Source organism: Dysidea avara, chromosome 1 (genome assembly GCF_963678975.1).
Source record: "Dysidea avara chromosome 1, odDysAvar1.4, whole genome shotgun sequence".
NCBI classification, from domain to species: Eukaryota; Metazoa; Porifera; class Demospongiae; order Dictyoceratida; family Dysideidae; genus Dysidea; species Dysidea avara.
In genome coordinates this window covers 3829213-3853090 of record NC_089272.1, presented here as the reverse complement: position 1 = coordinate 3853090, position 23878 = coordinate 3829213, and the positions used below count along the sequence as shown (strand labels likewise).

General features: G+C 37.3%; 1 protein-coding gene across 2 annotated transcripts; it reads left to right on the top strand.

The window, feature by feature from the left end:
• The first annotated feature begins 2769 nt into the window (after positions 1 to 2769).
• LOC136253510 (3'-5' ssDNA/RNA exonuclease TatD-like) lies at positions 2770 to 19124 on the top strand. Of its 2 annotated transcripts, none has more exons than XM_066046185.1 (6): positions 2770 to 2902; positions 8963 to 9228; positions 9635 to 9846; positions 12345 to 12513; positions 18063 to 18200; positions 18558 to 19124. In XM_066046185.1, exons 1-6 carry the CDS (start codon positions 2869 to 2871, stop codon positions 19026 to 19028), a joined length of 1290 nt encoding a protein of 429 aa, XP_065902257.1. In that variant the 5' UTR covers positions 2770 to 2868; the 3' UTR covers positions 19029 to 19124. The 2 variants fall into 2 exon arrangements, with proteins under 2 accessions (XP_065902257.1, XP_065902262.1); XM_066046190.1 differs by lacking the exon at positions 2770 to 2902 and having other exon boundaries at positions 8963 to 9050; positions 9107 to 9228.
• Positions 19125 to 23878: the final 4754 nt, after the last annotated feature.

The window sequence follows — 23878 nt, the reverse complement described above, 5'->3', positions numbered from 1 at the left end:
TTAGACTTTATGCCGATGATATCATCATTTATAGATATATCAATTCTAATGAAGATGTACTTAAATTGCAAGAAGATTTGGTAAAATTGACTCAGTGGGCCAAAGATTGGCTAATGCAATGGCGGATCCAAGATGGGGCATTTGGGGCAAATGCCCCCCCTTGTGGAGGAGCCATACTTCTGATTAAAATACTAAACTTTGTCAAGCCAAGATCAGCTTAACTCATGAAAATATGTACATTTTACTAGCATTTATTACTGAAACTAAAGTCAAACTAACTATGAAATTGTCATCCAGCACCTTCGTGTGTATTAAGCGCCTCTAAGAATAATTATTGTATTGCTGTTGTTTAAGACATCCAGAGCGTTTAAACAGCTTTTAAGACTTCACAGCCACCTGCAAAGGCCAAAATAACAGTGAGATACTACTAAGAGGTGTGTTATTTACTGCTTCAAAAATGCATCTATTAACAAGAGAATCTGGGTCTCCCCAACCACCTGCAACTTGGCCTGTCCTCCCCTTGCCAGGTCCTGGATCCGCCCCTGTTAAATGCACTTTAATTTATCAAAATGTGAACATCTAATCAAACAACAAATTTTATCGGACTATATCATTAACAATTGTGTTATTAATAAGGTTAACTCTAGTAAATACCTTGGTGTCACAATTACAGACAATCTCAGTTGGAGTAAACACATCTCCATTATTACAAACATGGCACATTCAGTTCGTGGTTTTTTACAAAGAAATTTAAAACAGTGTTCCACTACTATGAAATCAAAAGCTTATCTAGCATTTGTCAGACCTATAGTCGAGTATGCTGCAGTTAGCTGGTCACCACATACAAACTCTGATATAAATACTTTAGAAATGGTACAGCAAAAGGCAGCCAGATTTGTTTTTAATGACTACTCATCTTATTCAAGTGTAACAGCCATGCTGCAGGAACTGAAATGGAGCTCACTACAAGACAGAAGAATTCAGTCCAGATTAATCATGTTCTACAAAATCCTTAATAATTTAGTGGAAGTTGACTTCAACTCTGCCCCCCTTCTGAAACACCGGCTAGAGGACACCAATTAAAGTTTAGACAACTGCAAACAAGAATTAATTCATTTCACAAAGAGAGCCATCATTACATGAGAAAATATGTACAGGTATGAAAAAAAACATGTGTAACCTTGGACTGCATGCGACCACAGAGTAAGCTGCCTAGAGCACAACTGTGGGCATGGCAAGGTACAAAAAGAAAAAAAAACAACACGCACAATTATACATACAATTACAATGATTATTACAATATTAGCTAACTACGTATCTAGTTCAGACACCACTCTTTACATTGTCTCACCATGAAAATCCTCTGAGAGGCAGGGATACTGGCAGAGGCTGCTTCATCTAACCAACTCCTGATTCCACTTTTTGATGTGTTTAACTCAGGAAGGATAAATCTAAACAAATTGACCAAGTTCTGGATAGAAGAGACTTGGTAGTGCCCCAATACGGTTATTTCAATTGTTTCATAATAATTAGCAATGTTGGGGCGATCAAATTCAGCTAACAACTGAAGGTAATCAGTTTTATTCTGTTTTCTAGATTGAGCCAACTGAATATGATGAATAGAGTCTAGTGGACATGTTAATTCTAACAGTGCAATGGATGAGCTCTGAGGGTTGTAAATTACAATATCAGGACGGTTGGGCGTAATAAAAAGACTTGCTGGAATTGTTGACTGGGGAGTGTTATCAGCAAAGAAACCTGGTAAATCGGCAAACACTTTGATGAAAGGAGCACTAGTGAAGGCTTCAACAAATTTAGTTGCTAAAACGAAAAGCACTTGGTTATGCTGATATGTATACCTCTGTTGAGTCAATGCCACAGGGCAGCCGCTCAGAATATGAGCTGTAGTGGGACGGTTTGTATTGCAAAGTGAACGCCTTGCACAACACTGTAGTGACCATCGCTGTAAATTAACTGGAGTAGGGAGAGTATCAGAAGCTGCCTGTAGGAGGAATGACAGTTCACCAGGATGAAAGCCTTTTAAAAGCCTATTCCAAGTTTTACAGGAATTCTCTAGTTCAGCTGAGCCCTCAAACTTGGACTGAACAGATAGTGTCTGCAGATGGTCTTCACATTGACTCTTAGTGTAGTCTCTCAACTGATTCTTGGCTTTACCATATAGGGATCGAGCAGATGGAAGTGTAGATAACTGTTTCCTGGCAATCGACAGGATGGAGTAGTCATTGTCATTAATTTGCAAAGCAACATTCCCAAGCTGTAACTGGAGGCCAAGCTCCTGCAGCATTAAGTCAGAGGAAGTACTGACACACGCCAACAAACTTAACTTTGCTTCTCTAGACACATGGGTGATGCTCGGGCAGCAAACCCCAGGATAGTACAATACACTCATTTTTGCCAGCCACAATCCGTGATTGGAATTCTCTGCCAGCTGATGTAGTTACCACCTCTAGTTTAGATAAATTTACTGACAAACTGAACAATTTGTACATGCACACACACATACTCATTTATGAGGTTCTGTGCATAATTAATAAATAAATAAATACAGCCAGCCAGCCAGCAACAGCAATCGAAGCCACGCCCCACGATGGAATAATTTAATTAAACACACTACATCTACACATCATTTGTACTATGAGCTTAAAAGAATATATATATACATATTATCTAGTCAGACCTGAAGCTTTCGCCTATAAATTTGAAATCCGTAATGTAATGTAATGTGGTGTTCTAAATAATGCGCACACCCATCACGTGTGTGCACTACAAAGGATTTTTTGTCGAGCTCGTGGTCGAATCAGAGTGCAGTTTTTTCGAGTCCAAGTGGTGATCAAGGTATCAGTAAACATGGCGGAAAAGATCACACAAAGAATATTTATCGGTTAGTATGGTGTATTGCCGTAATCGTGTTAGTCTCGTACCCAGTCCGCTATTTCTCTTTTGTATTTTATGTCAGACCTTCAGTGCTGGTCATTGTAAAGTGTTAATAGTAATAATAAAAAAATAATTAGAGTAGTGGGGGAAATAGAGTCTGGTTTAATTCTAGTAGTGTGAGTCCCCAGATTCTGGGGATCGTTTGAAGCGGGGGGTAGCCAGCGCCCACGCAAAAACCCAACATGGTGTACTAGAGTCCCAATATTTAAGTATTTCAAAACGTATTTTTGTATTATTTCAATAAATATTTCATGTATTTATAATTGGATTTCTCAGATAGTGTACGAGAGTCCCAATACGATAGCTACCCCTTGGTTTGAAGGGAACCATCTAAAAGCAATCACTATGGTCACTCCAAATGGATTTTCTGTTTCCCGTCCACCGCCCCCTGGGCTCTAAATATTCCATTATTCAGTATTCTTCCATTATTGTCCGGTTATTCTTGCATACTGTACAGGCTCAGTAAAAGCGATCTTGTAATGCACCTATCAATGTCAAGCCCCACCTGCCCCAGGTCGGGCAGAGGTGGAGATTGTTGGGGATTTGCAAATGCGAGAATGCAAATTCCCCACCCCTGGGGACAACTTTGAGTTACAAATCCCCTACTAATTATCCCGGGAATCACAACAGTATGGAAAAGTACGGATATTCATGTTGCAATTGCCCCTACCCTGGGGACGAGCTTGGGTGACAAATCCCCACCTGCTGCCCGACCTGGGGTAGGTGGGGCGTGACCTTAATAGGTGCATAATGAGCGTCATTGTGCTATCATTGTTAGTCTCATACCCAAACCGCTTTTTTGTATTTTGGGTTCCCCCACCCAAATACAAAAGAGAAAAAAGTGGTCTGGGTATGAGACTACCATCAAGTTGGCATATGTGTTATTTGTGTAACTTAAAAAGGAAGTTACAAGCTTAAGCATGCTTTTATGAAGCTTTCTATGGTTATGCCAGGAAAAATAATGGCTTGAAAAGCTGCCAATCTTTTAATGGAAATGGACTGCCCACGCGCATGTAAGTATTCTGGAACCAGGATGGGAAACAGACAATTTATTTGGAGTGGCCTGCTATATGGCACAACATACCTATTTGACATACCTGCAATGGGGCTGTTAAGCTTTCAGCCTTATCTGGTAAGAACTTTCGCAATTATAGCGATAGACAAAAAGAAGAACAAAATTATTGATTTGTATAGTACCTATACGAAAAAATATTGGCGCTCATTTAATTGATCATAAGTCTCGAGGAGTTGAGACTTGTGTCATTCTTTTCATCATGAACTGGGACATTACAGTTTTGACCCATGCTATCAAACAAGAAGGTTGTTCAAGCTTAGAAATGACACTAGACCTCTTCCAAATGGTGTGACGCCAGACCCTTTTTTCCTCCACCCAAATACAAAAGGGAGGTCTGGGCACAAAACTATAATTGTGTTAATTGACAAGTTTTTCAGTAAACCAAAATCATTTTATTATTACAAACATTTGTGGTAGCAGCAGGTTTTTACCATGTCTATGAGCGATATATTTCTTGACATAGTGATTACAAAATTTGATGTCTTAACTGACAAAATGGCCATGTTAGTGAGGGGGGCTTTAGAGACTTTGGCACACAGTATTTGAAATGAATGTTGTCTGTAGTTTTTTACACATGGAACCATGAGATAATAAAGGTAAGAAGTAGTCCACATACCGTGACAGTGAAAAATGCGCTCTGACTAGGAAAGCAGACCGAAAATTTAAATTCGCACACAAATAGGCTTATTTGTATTGCGTTATATACTGTATGCCTCACCTTCATCTCTTTTCAAATTTATAAATGCTATCATAGGAAACACTATCTCGCACAATATGGCTTGTACAAAGTACCCACACTATGGCGGCTGTTTTGTTTTGTGACATCATAGATAATACATGAAACGTAATTGCTATGTCAAGAAACATCATTGTGGATATCGCTCATAATTTATCATGGATCTTAAGTGTGCAAAACAAATTTTCACGAATGCATCTCTACAAAAACAAAATCCGCTGAAAATTTTATTTCCATTGTTTTGGAAGTGTTGTTAAGCAGTTGTATACATGGCTACCCTGTTTATGTAGACATTTTGGACTTATGTCATTGGTGGGGAACTTGCTTGCATTATAGAAGAATAATAATACGTAGATTTTCATGGCAAGAAGGCACAAAAACTGTTGAGATAAAGTAAACACGAATTTAATTACGTACCCCTCTAACCACTGTTTGTGAAAATATAGTCTTCATGGTAAAAATTACCTCTCTGTACTGCAAAGTCATACAAAACTGCTATCCCAGCATCTTCATACACAATAGGCACCTCTATTATAGATCTATTACACTCTTAAAGGAATTTCTAAAGGCCTAAATAGTAAGATTTAACAGTAACGCATTGTTGTAGAGTGATTATTTGATATGTAATACCATACCTGTTTCACTGCCCATACAAAAGTCTCAATAGTAGCAGTGAAATTTATCCTGTATTTCACTGACAGCAGTGTAAAACTTGTAATTGCAATTTCATTGGCTAGAATTTATGTTAACAATGTAGCGTCAATTAGTGTTGACACGTGTTTAGTACATAGTGACAAATTGCGTACATAGCAATGCTAATGCACAGCATGGGTGTATGCAGCGAGTATGGTATTAACTGGGAATAGCATGGGTAGCAGTGAAATTTGGGATAAATACCACGAGTGTTGTATTGGAAATGGTAAATTTCACTCGGCTTCGCCTTGTGAAATTTTTCCCCATTTCCAATACAACACTCGTGGTATTTATCCCAAATTTCACTGCTATCCATGCTATTACTAGTACTAATATTACTACTAGTAGGTAGACTGTACTATAGCTGCAATTACCATGTTCCAAACTTGAACCCTCCCCTTTTTTTTAAAGTCTGCTTCTGGTGAATGTGTGTGGGCTGCCGGCCGGGGGGGAGATTGAGGCATTTTCCCTGGGCCCCACTTTGTAAGGGGCCCCAAGGGGGTACTTTCAAGGGCCTCATACAGTAGTAGCTGCCTCATAGCTACTTATCCACGCATAGCTACAATAAAACGGATGTGCAACAGTGTAAATCATTTCCTGTAGACTCAAAGATACATAAGAAGCCTCAGTATAAGAGATACCATCCAAACTCTGCTCAGTGAAATCTATAGCAATGCAGTGTGGCAGTGGCAGCAAACCATTACTCATAATATATCTTATAAGGCACCTATACAGACAGTGTGACTTCTGCGTAAGATCAAGATACTCTAATAGAACAGTTACCCTATTACAGCAGTCAGGCAAATATTCAGTCATAGTAACTATTAAAAATCAGCCTGGCATAGGGTACAAAAATTTCCTAGGTGGTATGTATTTGGCAGAAAGCTTGCTGTAAAATTCAAATTTGAGATGCCCTAATACAGCATGCACCCTAATACAACAATCCAATAAATTATAATTATACTGTGATAAACACTCTCATATTTAATCTTGGAGAGTCTACTTTCAAAAATTTCCTGGGGTATTCCCCAGACCCCCTGGCTTGGCATGCTAAAACTGTCAATAAGCTTATCAGTTAGTAGCTAGCGGTTTGCTTTTAGTTATAGTCAGCTTGTTCTTGTGAAGTCACTTTCATATTTAATCTCAGAGTCTAAATTTTCTCCGGGACCCCCCTAGGTTGGCATGCTTTGCATGCTGAAACTATCAAAAAGCTTATCAGTTAGTAGCTTGTAGTCTAGTAGCTAGTTAGCTAAGCTTGTTCTTGTAAATTGCTCTCATATTCAATCTTAGAGAATCTGGAGGGCATCCCCCCCTATAGTATGTTCACATTGAGCTGAATCCTCAAAAACATTTAATAACTCATGGATGCAGTTACACACGATCTTGAAATTTGGCTCATTTGTAGTACTGCTTGACCCGCTAAAAATGTTTCAAAATCTTTTTGTTCAAATGTTTGACATAATATTTACGGCCAATAAAAATTTTCACGATATATTTCCTATGTGGAAGCCATATAAATACAATGCCCATTACAGTCCTTTGCCGAACTTGTAATGGAGCCAAACCATACGTGTCTGTTGTTGACACCTTTGTTGTTACCAATAATCATCTGGTTGGCTGAAATGTTAACTCTGTTGAGAAAAAAATCCACTTTTAATTTTTAGCTGTTTTTCAGGATTCAGCTCAATGTGAACATACTATAGCTTGGTTTGCAAGCTAAAACTGTTAATAAGTTTATCAGTTAGTAGCTAGTTTGCTTTTAGTTGTAGTCAGCTAAGCTTGTTTTCGTGTAATGTCCTTTTGTCTGTTATTCTTTATTGAAAATTAGGGGCCCCACCTTCTAAATTTGTCCTGGGTCCCCTAAATTCTCTCGGCGGCCCTGTCTGTATGTGTGCGTGTGTGTGTGGGCAGACTATCGGGATGATGGCCAGTAATTGTGTGATTAGATAAGGCCTAATGGTTCTACATCTTGAGCACAGCTGAGAACACAGCATATATGAACTATACCATAGATACGCATCTTATCCAGGTACAGGATTGGAAGTGGTTGCATTTCTCCTAACAAGATTCTCACAAGCAATACAAGTGTAGCTTGCAATTCTTGCACAGAAATGTCCCTTTTCGTGCAAGTCTTGCAAGAATTTTGCAAGTCTTTTCTCCCTGGGAAATTTTAAATATTTCTTGTTAAGTTGCTGAGTTTAAATAGATTGTCACTACCCTATAGTACCCTTTCGCCTGACTTAACAATGAGAAATTTGTCAAGAAATAGACAGGTGAGTGGCAAATTTTGTCTGCTTGTTCTGCCTCACTGGTTCAGTCTATTAAGTGTCTATTTCACTTAATCAGTAGCTCAATGCTTATAGTGTTGCATGAGCTTGAGTAAATAACTAATGCACTATTGTTGCAAATTCTTGTCTTTCTCAAAGCAAGATTTTAGAAAATAAAGAACAGAGGAGAAATGCACTGCCTGCATGCATAGAACTACTGTTTAAATGAAACCGGCACATTGTAGACTAATCAAGCAGACACAAATTTTCCAACTAGAATGGCAAACAAAGCAGAACTATTGGGTAGTGACAATCTAAATAACTTACAACCTTCCTCAGAATTGTGAAACAGGTTTTCTAAAGACTGGCAATGGTGCCAAATTCTTAAGATTTAACATACACTGAAAGTGTCTCTGTTTTTGGCTGGGTTAGTATATCTATGATTTTGTACTCATACAGACATAGATCTTTGTGTGAGTACATCATGTGTTATTGAATTGGTCTGTGGCATGTTCAGCCAGCTGCAATTTGAAGTATTGAGGTTGTTGGCCTGTGGTTGTACCCAAGGTATTTTTCTCCCGGGGATACCAGCACCCCTTGCTGTCACTTCTAGCACCAGATGTAAACAAATAAAACTGTGATCACAACAGAGAAGGTACCTGACTTTCTGCCAGAGCAACATTTGACGTTGTAATGAAAGTGTGAGCAAGGCTCAAGTGAGCCATAATACAACGTCATTGTACAATATATATCATAGCCAACTTGTGGCCAACCTGCGAGCATCTGTGTTTGTGCATGCTGCTCCCATGTAATTCAGTATAGCGAGGAAATATTTTCTACACTTATGTTGAATGGATTTCTAAGCAAAGTTGTGATGGTTATTTGAAGATGTAACTTGGTACATTTTGCTTGTTACTTCTAAGTAATGTAGTGTGCTATGCTGTAGTTACATGTTACCCCCAGAAAAAGTGACAAGTTATACCTTACTCTACATGCCAGTCACATGTTGGTCACATGCTGGATACATGTACATCAAATAACAAGAAGTAGCGCAGTTGCTTCTTACTGCAAAAGTTTGTTATGTAATGTGTTACATTTGTACCCACACTATCCCCAACCCTGATCATGAAAATTAATATTTGATGACATTTGACCAACGTTCTCTGATACTGTGTTATGTACTGTATGATGCACCATTATTGATTAAAATCATGTTCATGTGGTTCTATTGTGCAGGTAACGTTCCATTTGCAGCCACTGAAAATGATTTGATAAAGTTTCTGAAGCTTCCAGCACAGACAGAAGTGGAAATACCGGTATTCAGGTACAACCCTAACAGGAAAATCGGGTTTGCATTTGTCACCGTGGATGTGGCACTAGTAGAGGAGGTGTTGAAGTTTAACGATGAGGAAATGATGGGGAGGAAGTTGAAGGTGGCGCTGGGCAAACCAAAGGACCAGAGCAAGCCAGACAAGTGGCAGAAGAAACCAGAAAAGGCTGGGGTAAGGGATGAATGTGGGGAGATAAAATTACTCGTCCATGGTCTTACTCCCAGCAATTTATTGTGCATCATTTTGGACCTTTGAATTAATGCTAGGACACTCGGAACACCTTGAAGATTTGTCTGTATAGTTACATGTACAGTATAGTGATTTTATGCTGCATAGTAAACTACAGTCTGTCTGAATGTCTGAATGTCTGAATGTAATGTACCTGTAGTGACAATAAATGTTGAAATGCTCCAGAAATAATGTAGACACCTCCAAGAAGTTTCTATCATGTAAAGGTTCTTTTGTGAGTGGGTTTTTGTATTGCACTGTATTCCTTTCATTTCTACTGTACCACACACACAGAGGAGGTATACTAGTGTACAGACACATATTAGATACAGTGTTGTTGTCTTTACAGGAGTCGGCTGGTGTTGTGATGCAGTCCAGGCCTAGGAGGGGTATTCCCCAGTCAGAGCTCAACAAGTTACAGAAGCTGAGAGACTCGCTAGGCAAGATGAAGGTGTCAGATGATGATGGCAGTGGAGCAGTGAAGAAGGCTACTGCTAAAACTGCCATTAATGTCAGTAGATTACAAATGGTGGATGTAGGAGCTAACCTGACCAACTTCAGGTAAAGGCATTGTCTTGTATATCCATCTTGCAGAACGCGATTCAAAGCTCCTTAGCTCTAGTGCAGACTCTTATTCTTTAAACACATGTTTGTGACCTGTATGGCAGGGGAATATATGTACATGGGAGACGTACAGATTTGTAACGTTTGTCCTGTTTGGGGAAATTTGAATTGTTGCTTTGTAACATACAGTACAGTTAGTACATATATAGGCACTTTAACTTTATACCGCACAACACTCAGACTGAGTGTTTATTTAAAAAGTGAGGTTGTTTTGAAGCATCCATTTTGTAGAGTTTGCTTTTGTGTTATGTATCATTGAGTAACTAAAGCAGTTGCCGTGGTGAAAATAAGGTCGCTGAGCTTGTACGGTACTGTGATTGATTGAGATACTCTACTAGGGCAGTCAGGTATGCCTCACATGATAATTTTCACTTGGCTATATTTTAGGTGTTCTTTTTGTTTACAATACTCATCCAAGTATAGTATACTAGGTCATGTAGCTGAGAGCTGATTTGTACTGTATTAGAGTAATTGATCATTATATATGGTCGTTATATGGTCTGCTATGTATTTCGACAACCATGTCTAGTTTTCTTAACAGTGCCCATCAAATACACATTTCACACTCTTGTTCCCCTTGAGTTATATCCTATGACATCTTTTTATCTTCAAACTTTCTGACTGCTACCGTATAGCTGGTAATTTTCGAAACGTTTTTATTTTCGGATATTTCGAAGATGACTTTCTCTTCGAAAATAAATTCCCACATCCGGTTGTTTTTCAAAAATAAATTCCCACAAGTGAAAGCAGCCGTCCAACTTTCGGCGATTCGTTCGTGTATTCCTCGAGTTTTAGCTCAGTATTGCTGATGATAATGGGTAAACTGTACCATTACTGTACCAATAACCAGAAAACAGGTGATCCAGAATGGGAATTGATGCCGTCTGCTCTAGAATCTATGGTAGGATAGCTAGCTATGATCGAGCGTGATCGTGCCAGTGAATTCACTCCACCCGAGACTCCCTCAGTCTTCTCTCCAGTGCACAGAAATGGGGATTATTCCATCAGTAAGTCAATTTTCGGCAAATCATTCACTCATCTTCATAATTTGTGACACGAATTTCCGTTTATTTGAAATCCATCCGGACTTCGAAATATGCACTCTTCGAAATTAAAATCTTTCGAAATTCAGATTTTGCTTCTTGTGCGAAAATTTCTGTTTCGAAAATAACCTGCTATACGGTATTTTTGACCTGTTGTATAGTGATTAGTTATTGTATTTTTATTTATTTATTATGTTTGTTTATGTGTGTGTCACCTTGTCTGTTTGTCATTGTACTTTTATGTCTTGTTAAATGTAACTTTGTATGTGTGTATTGCTCCGGTAAGGAAGAACGGGTATGCTGATTACCATGAGATTTACCCTTAAACCCGCATAATCCAGAAAACTGGATATTAAACTTAATAAATATGCATGCTTTGCACAAAGTGTTGTAACTTCGTTAGGGTTTTACCCTAATGCTAAATGGTGAGGCCAAAACTAGCCGTGAAAATAACTTTTCGGTAAGGAAACACGCAAACCCTTTACATACCTTTATAAAATGGTTGATAACTCGAAGGTAGTTGATCCTATCGCCTTGCAACAACTTTCATTAAATTCATTGTGAAATTTTGTATCAGGTCATATATGATGCACGTGAGTAAATCCACAATCGAAATTAAACACGTGGCAAGAATCTAGAAACACGGAGACGCGACTCGTCGCTGTTCACCGCTTCATAACAAGTAAGCCACTGTAGTTACAGTGTTCAGTTAACCTTCTCCAAGTAGCCCAGTAAACACACTTTTAATCTACGTAAGTGTATTTGTAGGCTGTAAGAATTAAGTTACTCCAGCTAGTGTTGCCATGCATGTCCATATTGTGTAAACACACATGTCCAAAAAGGTCTCTGCGGGTTGAAGGGTTAAAATAGAAATCAATCATTCAAAGAAATACTGGCTGTATACAATAATTGTCACCACTTGTGAATGTTGTTAAGAGAAGGTAGAATGTAGCAGAAACTATCGTGGCCCCTTTGGTGTATATCTAGACTGAGATGTCGCTGGGGTATAAAGTCACCACCAGATCTGCGATTTTTATTCTGCATTTAGCAGTGTTTTAATGTCAACTTTTTAACTGTTTGTATTTAGAGCCTTTATCCTTCTCATGTGTCCCCAACTTGATTGCATCTCCTATTGTATTATTTCAAAGTGGTCTGTCTAGCAAAACCAAGATGCACAAAGTACGACATGTCACAATTAGGGTTGGACATGCTTGTCCTGTGCCTTGTGTTGGTTGTGTACAGTCACTGTAGTTTACCCTGAATTTAATAGGACATTCACATGATGCAGTATTGAAGGAAATTGAATTCCTGATTTCGTACATATGAGTAAAGCAGCCAGTATAAAGGATAATATTCTATTATTGCATTTTTGCTCATATGTCTCTCCATTAGGTACAGGGAGAATGTGGAGCAGGTGATATCAAGGGCATTATCATCTGGTGTACATAAGATGATTATTGCTAGTTCAACGTTAGAGGATGCTCAACAGGCCCTCATTCTGGCTGAGACCCTACCAGGAGTATTGTACTGTACTGTAGGTGTACACCCTCACGAGGCTAAAGTATGTGTGTGTGTGTGTGTGTGTGTGTGTGTGTGTGTGTGTGTGTGTGTGTGCGTGTGTAGTGTGTGTGTGTGTGTAGCGTGTGTGTGCGTGCGTGTGTAGTGTTGTGTGTTGTGTGTGTTTGTGTGCATGTGCATCATGTGGGTGTGCGTGTAGTGTTTGTCTGCTGTAATGTGATATCACTGTCTTGTCAACATGTGCAGACTGTTTATTTACAAGAACGTTAAGAATTTATGCGATGATGGTTTAATATACTTACATTGTTTGATCTTAAAACAGTGCTAATGACACCAGCTCACTCAAAACTATAGTGTTTACATTTGATCAGAAAAAAAACACATTCAGGTCAGTAGTTTCAATAAAGAATATATTGAAATATGCTGTAATTGAGCAGTCATGATTATTGGTGAGGTTGAAATGTTTGGATGATCATGAACCTAACAAACATGTTGCAGAATTTTGTGTTGATTATCAGTAGAGGGTCAACACATTTAAATGATAATTCCAAGTCTTTGTTGTTTTGGATATCTAAACAAACACTTGCTTATGAATTTTGATGATTTTTTGTGTGCTGAATGTAGTAAAGTTTATGTACTGTTAGCAGTGTTGGGAGTAACGTGTTACGTAATATTATCACTTTTGTGGTAACTAAGTATTATAACGAAATACGCTATAAAAGCAGGTAATATAACTCAAGTTACTTTACTTACAAATATAATGCGTTACCTAAGTAATTTAGTTACTGTAACGAGTCTAATATTACATAATATGTAACGAGTCTAATATTACATAATATTATTACTATAAGTAACGAAGTTACTAATCCCGTTAGTAATCCACTGAGTAACGCCTAGCCACAACGAAGTAATGAAGCCTACTGAATGAAGCTTATTCACCAGCTTCTTACTTATAACCAAGATTTGCACATTGCCCAACAACGCAATCATGTCATGTGATAAAGTGGTAGTTTCACACGTGACAGCTTAAGGCTGTGGACACAAAGTAATATAATATGTAATATTATTATAGTTACTTTATTTTATGGGTAATATGTAACTGTAACTAAATAGTTCAGTTGCAAGTGATACGTAATATGTAACTAGTTACTTTTATAAAGTAACTGTCCCAACACTGACTGTTAGTGTTGTACTAGTACAACCTATAGTTCTGTGACTGCTCTATTAGAGTGTTTCAACCATTTACATCAGAAATGGTCATGTCAAAGTATTAATATTTTTCATTGTTCTGTTACTCAATTAGCAGTATAAAATATGCCTTTTGGTTTGTGTTTATAGATAATTACTTTGAAATTTCAGATGCCATGTTAACTATTTTTGTATAGGGTTTATTTTTAAATAATCCTTCTAAGGACAAGTTTTGTTTCTAATGCATTAGTGAGTATTCAGTTAGAGTGAGCAAATGCTGTGCAATTGGGCAAGTTATATTAACCGGAACAGGAATCAGGAATGGAATGGAATGGTCAGTCTGATAATTCCACTATCAAGCACACTAGTTGTATGAAGGTCAGGGTTCTGACCAGAAATTCCTGAGTGGTGGCCTAAAGTTAACATGAACTGACATGTTGTGTGTTATATTAGAGTGCACCCTGTATATTGCATGTGTATCAGCAATATATGTAAGAATTGTACTGGTCGGATTTAAGAGGGTACTGGTCAGTTTTCAGTGGTACTGGTCACTTTGAACCACTGCCAACCAGTATGGGCAGAACCCTGGAAGATACGTTTTTGGTGAGTTTGAGGCGAGCTAGGGTTGGAGCGAGCGAAGCAAACGTCCCGGCAAAGCCGGGCCAACCCTAGCTCGCCTTGAACTCACCAAAAACTTACTTTCATACAGACAGTGAAAGACATCATTATGCTTAACAGGCAAAACTTTTAGTCATTCCATTCCGTTCCGTTCCATTCCTGATTCTGGTTATTATAACTTGCCTGATTTGCCATGCAATGGTGTCGGTGTCACAATTATAGACGTACGTACTCTAATGGAACAATATCACTTGACACAATTTTCACATGCAGTGCTCACAAGTAAGATTCCATAAATGTAATCCATATAATGCAATCCATTTACGTATGTTTAAGGCTGGACAGACTAGAAATTTGTTTCACAGTATGTCATGTCATGATATTACTAATTGTTACAATGTTTTCATATCGTTGACGATTCAAATTAATACGTGCTTCAATTGTGTGAATCCTCTAATAGAGTAACTGACTGTACTTTTAGAGTATTACATCAATTTTTTAACCTAGTACAGTGGAACCTGCCTATAACGGTCACCTTGGGACCAGATATATCTGGCCTTTATATACAGGTGGCTGTTATAGAGAAAACCTGCATAAGGTGGTCAGCAGCATTTTAGTGGCTATGACCGTTATAAATGAGTAATTATTATTAAGAGGCTCACGCCAACCGCAATACAGTCTGAATATTTAGTACAGAAAGGGTAAGGTGAGTCTATGAATGTTGGTTATAGCTATTGAATACGCTTAAGCAATAAAGCCTGATAGATTATATAGTATTCATTGAAAGGCAGGAAGTGTGATAATTGCGCATTAATTGAAACGGTGCCGTGGTACCAGGAAATTGGCTTAACAAGCCACCATAAAAGGTAGCGACCGCTATAGGAAGGAGAAAGTTATGTATACAGTGATTCATAGGCAAATTGTTGGTTGGTCGTTATACGCGTTAGACAGGTGACCGCTTAATGCAGACCACAATGCATACATTTGTATGGGAAAATATTTGGGACCTTGTGACCATGGCCGTTATGTAGAGGTGACCGCTTAATCCAGGTGACCGTAACACAGGTTCCACTGTACCACCTATTTTCTTTCTTTGTTCAGTGACATCATATGATGTGGGTAATACGTACTAGATTAAAACAATATCACTGATACTACCGTATAGTGGGTTATTTTCGAAACAGAAAATTTTGAACAACAAGCAAAATCTGAATTTTGAAGGATTTTAATTTTGAAGAGTGCATATTTCGAAGTCCGGATGGATTTCAAATAAACAGAAATATGTGTCACAAATTATGAAGACGGGTGAATGTTTGCCAAGAACTGACTTGCTGATGGAATAATCCCCATCCCTGTGCCCTGGAGAGAAGACTGAGGGAGCCCCGAGTGGAGTAAATTCACTGACTTGATCACGTTCGATCGTAGCTAGCAATGTTCACCATAAATTCTAGAGCAAACGGCATCAATTCCCATTCTGGATCACCTGTTTTCTGGTTATTGGCACAGTAATGATATAGTTTACCCATTATCATCAGCAATACTGATCCAGGAATACACAAGAAAATCGCCAAAAATTAGATCGTTACTTTCACTTGTGGGAATTTATTTTCAAAGAACAACCAGACGTGGGAATTTATTTTCGAAGAGAAAGGCCTCTTCAAAATATCCGAAAATAAAAGCCTTTCGAAAATTACAAGCTATATGGTATAGGGCAAGGAAAGCAGTTAGTATTTGATCTGCTAAATGCCATGGTACTGTGATAATATTATTACACCAAAATCGGATGATACAAATATAATACATCACAGTTGTACTATAATGTGTCATCTAGCACTATCTCCAGGAATTTCTAAGTGGTGGCCTAAAGTTAACATGAACTGATACGCTGTGTGTTGTATTAGAGTATATTACATCTACACGAGTAATATATTACTGGTCGGATTTAAGAGAGTGCTGGTCGGTTTTTAGAGTTGCTGGTTGCTTTGAACCACTGCCGACCAGTGTGGACAGAACCCTGCCCTATTATAGTACATACAGTATGGTAATTTCTTCAGTTGTTCTAATAGAACATACATACAGTTGGTAGCAAAATAAATTGAACAATCATTCTTAAATTTTGGGTAAGCCATAGTTGATACACTGAAATGAGACTACGAGACTACGGAATCACAAATTGTCAATTTTTATTAAGACTTGACAACACAAGTGCTGAAGGTCTGTAGGACACCTGGTCCTACAGCCGGTTTAAAGTTGCTACAGAAAGTATGTTTGAAAAGAGTGGAGAAAGTTAAGGTGGTGCTGAATTGATTAAGTGCGGCCGTGCAAAGTTGACTGGACAACATGTTTGTGGTTATGCACGAACATATACACAAACCCATAGACCGTATTGAAGTGTCTTAGTGTACTAACAAAACAAGCTCTATTGGATTGCCGAGCTACTGTTGTTCATATAACTATTGTTCTTCACACTTTAAATACATTAGCTCGTTACAAATCACTGGCAAACAGCACCAGCTACCATTGTGTGATTATTGATATATGGAGTGTACCCTGATTATGTGCCATACGGTCTCCTTTATAGCTAAATAACTTAAAAATTTGGTAGAAGCATTGGTTAAACATTACTCTACAATAGTATACTTTGAATTTTCACAATTCATCCTTGATGGGGTTATTAATCATGAAGTCCACATGCATGGGTGTGTTTTTGCCTTTTCTCATGCTGTTAAAAAGAAAAGCATAGAATTGTTAACTACAAGATGAAAAATGGATGGTACTGAAGTGGCTTAGCGCTAGGTTGTACATTGACTAAATTATTGAAAAAAATTGACTTGAAAATTCAGAGTTAGATGAGTGTGAAGCATTTGTGTGTGATTTGGCATGCTCATCACAGATTATCACAAAAGCTTTTAAAGCAAAAATTGTATAGTTTTGGCCACCCTATTAACCATATGGGGGGTAACCAAATTTAGTTGATTCAATGCCACCTTAATGTTGCATGGCCAGCTGTACCTTTTACAGTATACTGTACTGATTTTACAGGTGTATGTCCTAAGCTTACTATATATAATATGCTTAAAAGAAGTGTGCATAAAGCATTGCTATAGCTAGTATGTGTATACCACTAGATACTGTGCATGAAATCTTCGCTTGTAACATTATAAGTGGCACTCTACTATGATACACTAAGTACCTTATTACCAGAGTTGGGGGTAATGCGTTACAGTGTAACGTAATAATATTACTTTTACAGTAACGAATATTATAACGCGTTGCATGACAAAGTAGTGAATAATATGTATCAGATATTACATCTGGAAATTGTAGCGAATGTAAGGCATATTACTTCCTTTTAAGGAGCATTGTATCCAGGTACATGATTGATTGTTTTTTTGGGTCCAGACAAGACTGGAGATAGCGTTATAGGCATGGACAAAGAATGATAGTGTATGGGGGTGCCCTTGAGGCCAAGATACAACAACAAAGTATGTATTTGTGGCTGAACTACACCACAGAAACACATGTCTCACTCGTGTCACTTGTAGTTCTAGGCTGGTAGCTTGTATTTAGAAGGTTGGACGTACTTTATAGTTTGTAACGAACAAATGTAATATGTAATATTATTACTAGTTACAGCCCTCAGAGTAGCGAGTAATATGTAACTCGTTACTTTTTTCAGTAAGTAATATGTAACTGTAGCACACTACATCATGTACAAATAATGAGTAATATGTAACTAGTTACATTTTTAGAATAACGACCCCAACTCTGCTTATTACATTACAGCAATGGACTCCTGAGAGTGGTGTCTTGTTGAGGTCACTGTTGGATCATCCCCAAGTGGTAGCTGTTGGGGAGTGTGGACTGGATTACTTTAGGATGTTATCCAGCACCAACAAACAGTTGGAAGCTTTTGAAGACCAGGTGAGCAAAATACATTTAATGAATGTGTTTATTGTTCAGATTGAACTCTGCTGATTTAGGCTTATGCATGAGCAAACTCACCTTCTTTACCAGTTTTCTCCTGCTAGAACACTTTAAATTACACTATCAACCAACCCTAAACATATGTTAATGCATAAGATTACCTGCTTAGACCACTATTCATGTTTTTATCCGATGACCTAATGGTTTATATACGTACAGTTTTAGTCTGTAGTTGTATTCTTTTTCCGTATAATCTCTAGTATGCCGAAATCACAAATTCCCCTATTCTGTATTCTCCTGTTGTTATTTTTTAATGATCGCTTTTATTGTTTGGTCACTTTTATCTTTACACAGATAGTAATTGCGTGTCAAACAAAGAAGCCGTTATTTGTTCATGACAGAGATTCCCACAGCGATCTAACAGATAAGCTACTCAGTCATAAGGCCTCCTTGCCACCCACCCTTATTCACTGCTTCACTGGGACACGTAAAGAAGCTGATTTCTATATTCAGCGTGGCTTCTATATTGGGATAACAGGTTTTGTCAGTAAGCCTGACAAAGGTGCAGAATTACGATCAATCTTAAAGGATAAAGTAATCCCTCTGGATCGGCTAGTGATTGAGACTGATTGTCCTTTCATGATGCCTAATATTCCTAAGGAAGGTTTCCAAGGAATGGATTTCACTGACATCAAACAGGGACGTAACAATGAACCGTGCACCTTAGTACTAGTAGCAGATACCATAGCCAAGTGTTATGGAGTTAGTTTAGAAGAAGTTGTTGAGACTACAACTAGAAATGCCATACAGTTGTTTAACCTGTAATGTAGGCCTTTAATCTTATTATGACAGTTATATGTTTTTATACAATACAAATATACATGATATATTATTGTATATACATTAACTATTTATTTGTAATTCATTGTATTTATAGTATAATGAGAGGTTGACAAACAGACATACACAGAAACCAGTGCTCGAATTGTGGGTATATGAGGGTATACGAAATATACCTTGTTGATTTACTCTAATAGAACAGTCAAACATACATTTTAATAGAATAGGCAAGTAAAGTACATGTGTACTCTACTGTCATAGAAAAGTAATAATTTTCAAGATAGTCTGTTGTCATGTTATCATGAGATCTACTAACCTCCAGCATCCAAGAGCTAGAAATGAGACTGCTAGTTGTGGCTTACTGGACATGGGGAATTATAATTATTATTATAATCTTTGCTTTGAGCTTGTAAGATGTTGAGACAAATGCCATACATGCATACTTAATATTGCAAACTGATGACTTAAAAAACTGTGATGATATATTACAAACTCCCTCCCTGTCTTCATACTGAAAAATAAGTATAGCTACCTTCACGTTATTTTACAATTTGAGCACTGACAGATAGTTTTTTTTTTTTTACACAGATATAATTTTGGTGCAGATAAGGTTACAAATCTGCTAAAAATTAGAACAACAGGTAAGCTTAGTTACAGATGTATAGCCATAACCGGCTTGAGATTGAGTGTGGTAGCCATTCATAGCATCTTCAAAGAAATTAAAGCATGCAGTATTAGCTATGCGGCAACTACGTAGCTGAGCTTGGTGGGTGCTCCAGGGGTGCATGTTGGGGGGATAGTTAGTCTTCTAATCTAATGTATTCTGTTTGTGGCAACTTGTATGGGGAGGATTTAATATCATGTCTTCTGACAGACGCTGCATTCCAGTATCCGACTCCATAAATTTGGCATAGCTACAAACTGAAATAGATATATACTGTGATTTGCCCTTGCAGCAATAATAATGTTTTTGCATAAAATTTCAGTGCTGAGTTTTGATTCATTAAAATATTGAAAGTCTCTCTCATGATCAGCGGCTGTGGCTGCACGCCCAGACCCCTGCTTCTGGTAACTCAACACTGCAAAAATCCTGACTATATGCCTCTGATTATTATTGTTATAACCACATGCAGGTGGAGCAGATCTGTACGGTACACCTGGAATAAACTTTATTTGTAACCCTATTTTGGAAAACCATATATATATGTACATTTGGGCACATTAGCCAATTTTCTTTTTTATAGCTACAATGAAGCACTGAGTGGTTATCTACCTTGTGTAAAATTTTGTGATGATACATTGAAGCATTTCAAAGATATGGCTAATTTACTATCTAATACATAACAAACTAACTTTTCAATGTCAGTTTATAGAACTGCATAGTGATCAGGTGTGACAAATTGATGATAAATCACTTTGTTGACAAAGATTTCCATTTTTACAATCTAAAATGGATGAATAATGATCCTTGATAGTTTAATCATGTGTTCTTTGTGCTTTTCCTCAATTAAATCACTTGTATTATTGTGTAAAGACAAGATAATATTTGGTTTTGGGAATGAACAAATCACCCAATTTGTAGTTTAATTGCTGTCCCACTCATTGTGAAACTACTACATGGTCTGATATAATTGAGTATATCTCCTAGAATAAAGAAGCTATGGGTGTGAAATTTCACAGCAAGAAGGCTTAATAGTTGCTTTATCAGAATATGCAAAAATAATCAATTTTAAAAAAATTGCTAAAATTTTCAATTGAGCATTCCCACAACTTTTGCATGTTACCAAATGTATGGTTTCCCAAAATATGGTCACATTTTGGCCCTATAACACTGACTAGCTCATGTAGCCGGCTACAAATATACTGCATGAAGTATAGCTGAATACATGAACCATTATATATATACAAACATGTGAAGAACATAATTATTTTGCACCCTTTTATCTACAGTTATCACTACATATATAACTATGCCAAAGTAGCTGCACTTTGTGCTGAACTTAATTTAGTCAGTTACAGCTAGCAAAGCTTTTTGCAAATTATAATCATGCACAAGATAATAAAGCTAGAACTTTTGATGTCTGCTTAAAAGTCCAGCATTTGTAAAGTATTTACCCTATATAGTACAATTAGCTAGCTATAGCTACCCATATGCTTCTTGTGAAGGAAATACACACCTGCACATGATGTGTGATATGATCTATTAACCGAGACAACCAAATTGTGTAGCTATACATGTATCCAGCATTGGTTTTGAGATCATTGTTAACTTCCATCAGTGTTTTCCTCTAGACCTTTTGAGGGTCAGTGCATGGAGGAGACTAAAGAGTGCATGTGTGGGAAACTTTCAATGGCTTTGAACATTGATATAATCGCAACATTCAACAGTCAAGCCTGCATATACTGAGAATGGTGAAGGAATACAATACAAACTCAGCTAGCATGTTCACACATGTTTAGAGTCATGGAAGCATATCTTTGTCTTTGTGATAGCAAAAAATTGGAGCATGAAAGGTTCAAACTAGGCTTGGTCAAATATACCAGCGTAATAAAAGGCATAATAGGCTGGAGTGTTATGCCAGCATAATGCTAGCATATATATTAGGTGGATATTTCAAACTGTGGAGCTTATATTAATTCCATGAAAGTAGATTGATTCTCCCTAATAGAGTAGTTAGTGAAAACTGCAAACTTCATTGTAGATCGATACTCTCTAATAGGACAGTCACTTTGTAGTGAAATAGAGCACTCATTGATTAAAATGTTGCTAACCTAGGAGCATAATGCAAGCATAATGGTAACACTAAAGAGCATGATAGGTGAAATTTTTGGGAAATTTCTGAAAGCATTTTGGGGAAAATGTTTAGCATATTTGACTCAGGCCTAGTTTAAACTCTGAGCAGTGGCACACTCTCCTACTATGTTGCTGTATGTACATGTAAGTGCTAACCAAAACTATGTTACAACCATGAGTAATACACATGAAAGTTTTGGTCAATTATCATCGCAATGATAACAACAGAGTCTCGTATAAATACCAGGTTATCTCCATGCAACTAAAACATCAGTCACATTGATCTTTAAGCTGTGACCATACGTAGCTGTGACAACAATTTCTCCAATTAATGTACAATATTGATTTTTACTACCCTTTGCAAGAAATAGTACTTGATATATATAATATTATTTTGACATAAAAAGTGTAACAGGTTAATACAGGATAAGACTGCAGCAGTACTCTATCTCCGTTACATAAATCTCAAGCATTTTCTTGCCTGTAAAGTAGAGAATTGCATTGTAGCTTCTATCAGATTACAATAATGTATTGCTTCTGAGGCTCACTCATGTAATACAATTTGCAATTGCAAGTATAGACCTCAAGCCTCCTAAATTAGCAGTACACAATACTATACAGATGGCACAATTAAATAGCTAATGCAATAAATGTGTGATAATCTTTGCATGTAAAGAGCTTCTAGCAAAAGAGAATTTGAACACAAATCCTAGTATAAAATTAACCCACATTGAAACTGTTACATCGAAAGTGAATTTGTCTTGCTATAAAAGCTGGTTATAACCATAATTAAAGCTATTGCTACACCAGACATCTGCACTCCTTTGATGTTAACCAGATCTGACAAAAGAGAGCAGCTATATGGTCACACAAATGATGTATTGCTTAAATGCATCATTAAATTTGTATATGGTTTCTTCTATCTTACACTGTCCAGACCAAAACAGCCAAGCTGTTAAGAAAGGGTGCTGCTTTCCAAAGTTATGCAATCAAAACAAACCCAAAAGTGCTTCTCTAGCATCATACAGTGTAATAAACACTGTTGATGTTAAACTCTTTGAGTGCCGGTAGAAAACATAGTCCACTTTTAAGATAGGATAACTTACAATGTTTTCACGCATACGTAGCTCCATGCATTGTCCTACAGTATCTTGAAAACATATTATGTTTGCATTTTAGGTGCCCAACAGATAGGGAAGCCCAGACGCCAAATGCGATCAAATTTGTCATATCACTCATATGCATTCCCGAGGTATGGGTGGCCAAAATTCAAAAAACAAATTTAAGAGGCTACAATTTAATATGTGCACACAATGCAAAATTTATTTAAAACACAAGTGCACAACTTGATATCCTTGACGATTGGTGCAGATAAACAGCATAACTATAGAGGTGAATGTATGTACTAAGTTTGCTACAAATCTGGTAAATAAATTCATGGTATTATGGACGTTTATTTTTGGTAAAGAAATTCAAACTTTTGTCACATACCAAGGATAGGAATACCTCGTAGATTGGTGTGTATGTAGCTAGGCTATCCATATGGTAGCAGTACCTTTTGATGGTTTCAAAAAAAAAACTGAGTTACAAAACAAAACTAAGCAAATTTGAAATCGTGGGGCTGTGACAGTCCATTAGAACAGCCACAACAGGATGAAAAGTGCACAAAAATAAAAACTAGGGACCTTTATTAACACTCAATCCTTAACCACTGAGCCACTGCAATTATGGTAGTTGCTGTGTAGCTAGCAACCTTATAAATAGAAACTCTAGTTAAGTTGATAGATCTAGTTGCCAATGGAAATTCTAGAACATTTTATGTACATAACCAATAGTCGAATAAAAACATGCAATGCAATTTAACTTCTGTCATTATAATCATCATTGTGTCTGTTGATAGGAAGAGATGTGGGTAAAAACAAACCTGTGGCTGGCTTTACAGTACAAAAAGACATGGAATCCAAGAGCATTTATATCATCATGTTACAGTGTATTAAACAACATGCAATGACATCATACTAAAACAAATCAATTGCAAAAG

Excerpts from the sequence above, each read along its gene's own strand:
- LOC136253510 (XM_066046185.1), top strand. The coding sequence starts at position 2,869 with ATGGCGGAAAAGATCACACAAAGAATATTTATCG. Across the intron at positions 2,903-8,962 it reads CACACAAAGAATATTTATCG|GTAACGTTCCATTTGCAGCC; the intron begins GTTAGTATGGTG and ends TCTATTGTGCAG. Across the intron at positions 9,847-12,344 it reads GCTAACCTGACCAACTTCAG|GTACAGGGAGAATGTGGAGC; the intron begins GTAAAGGCATTG and ends TCTCTCCATTAG.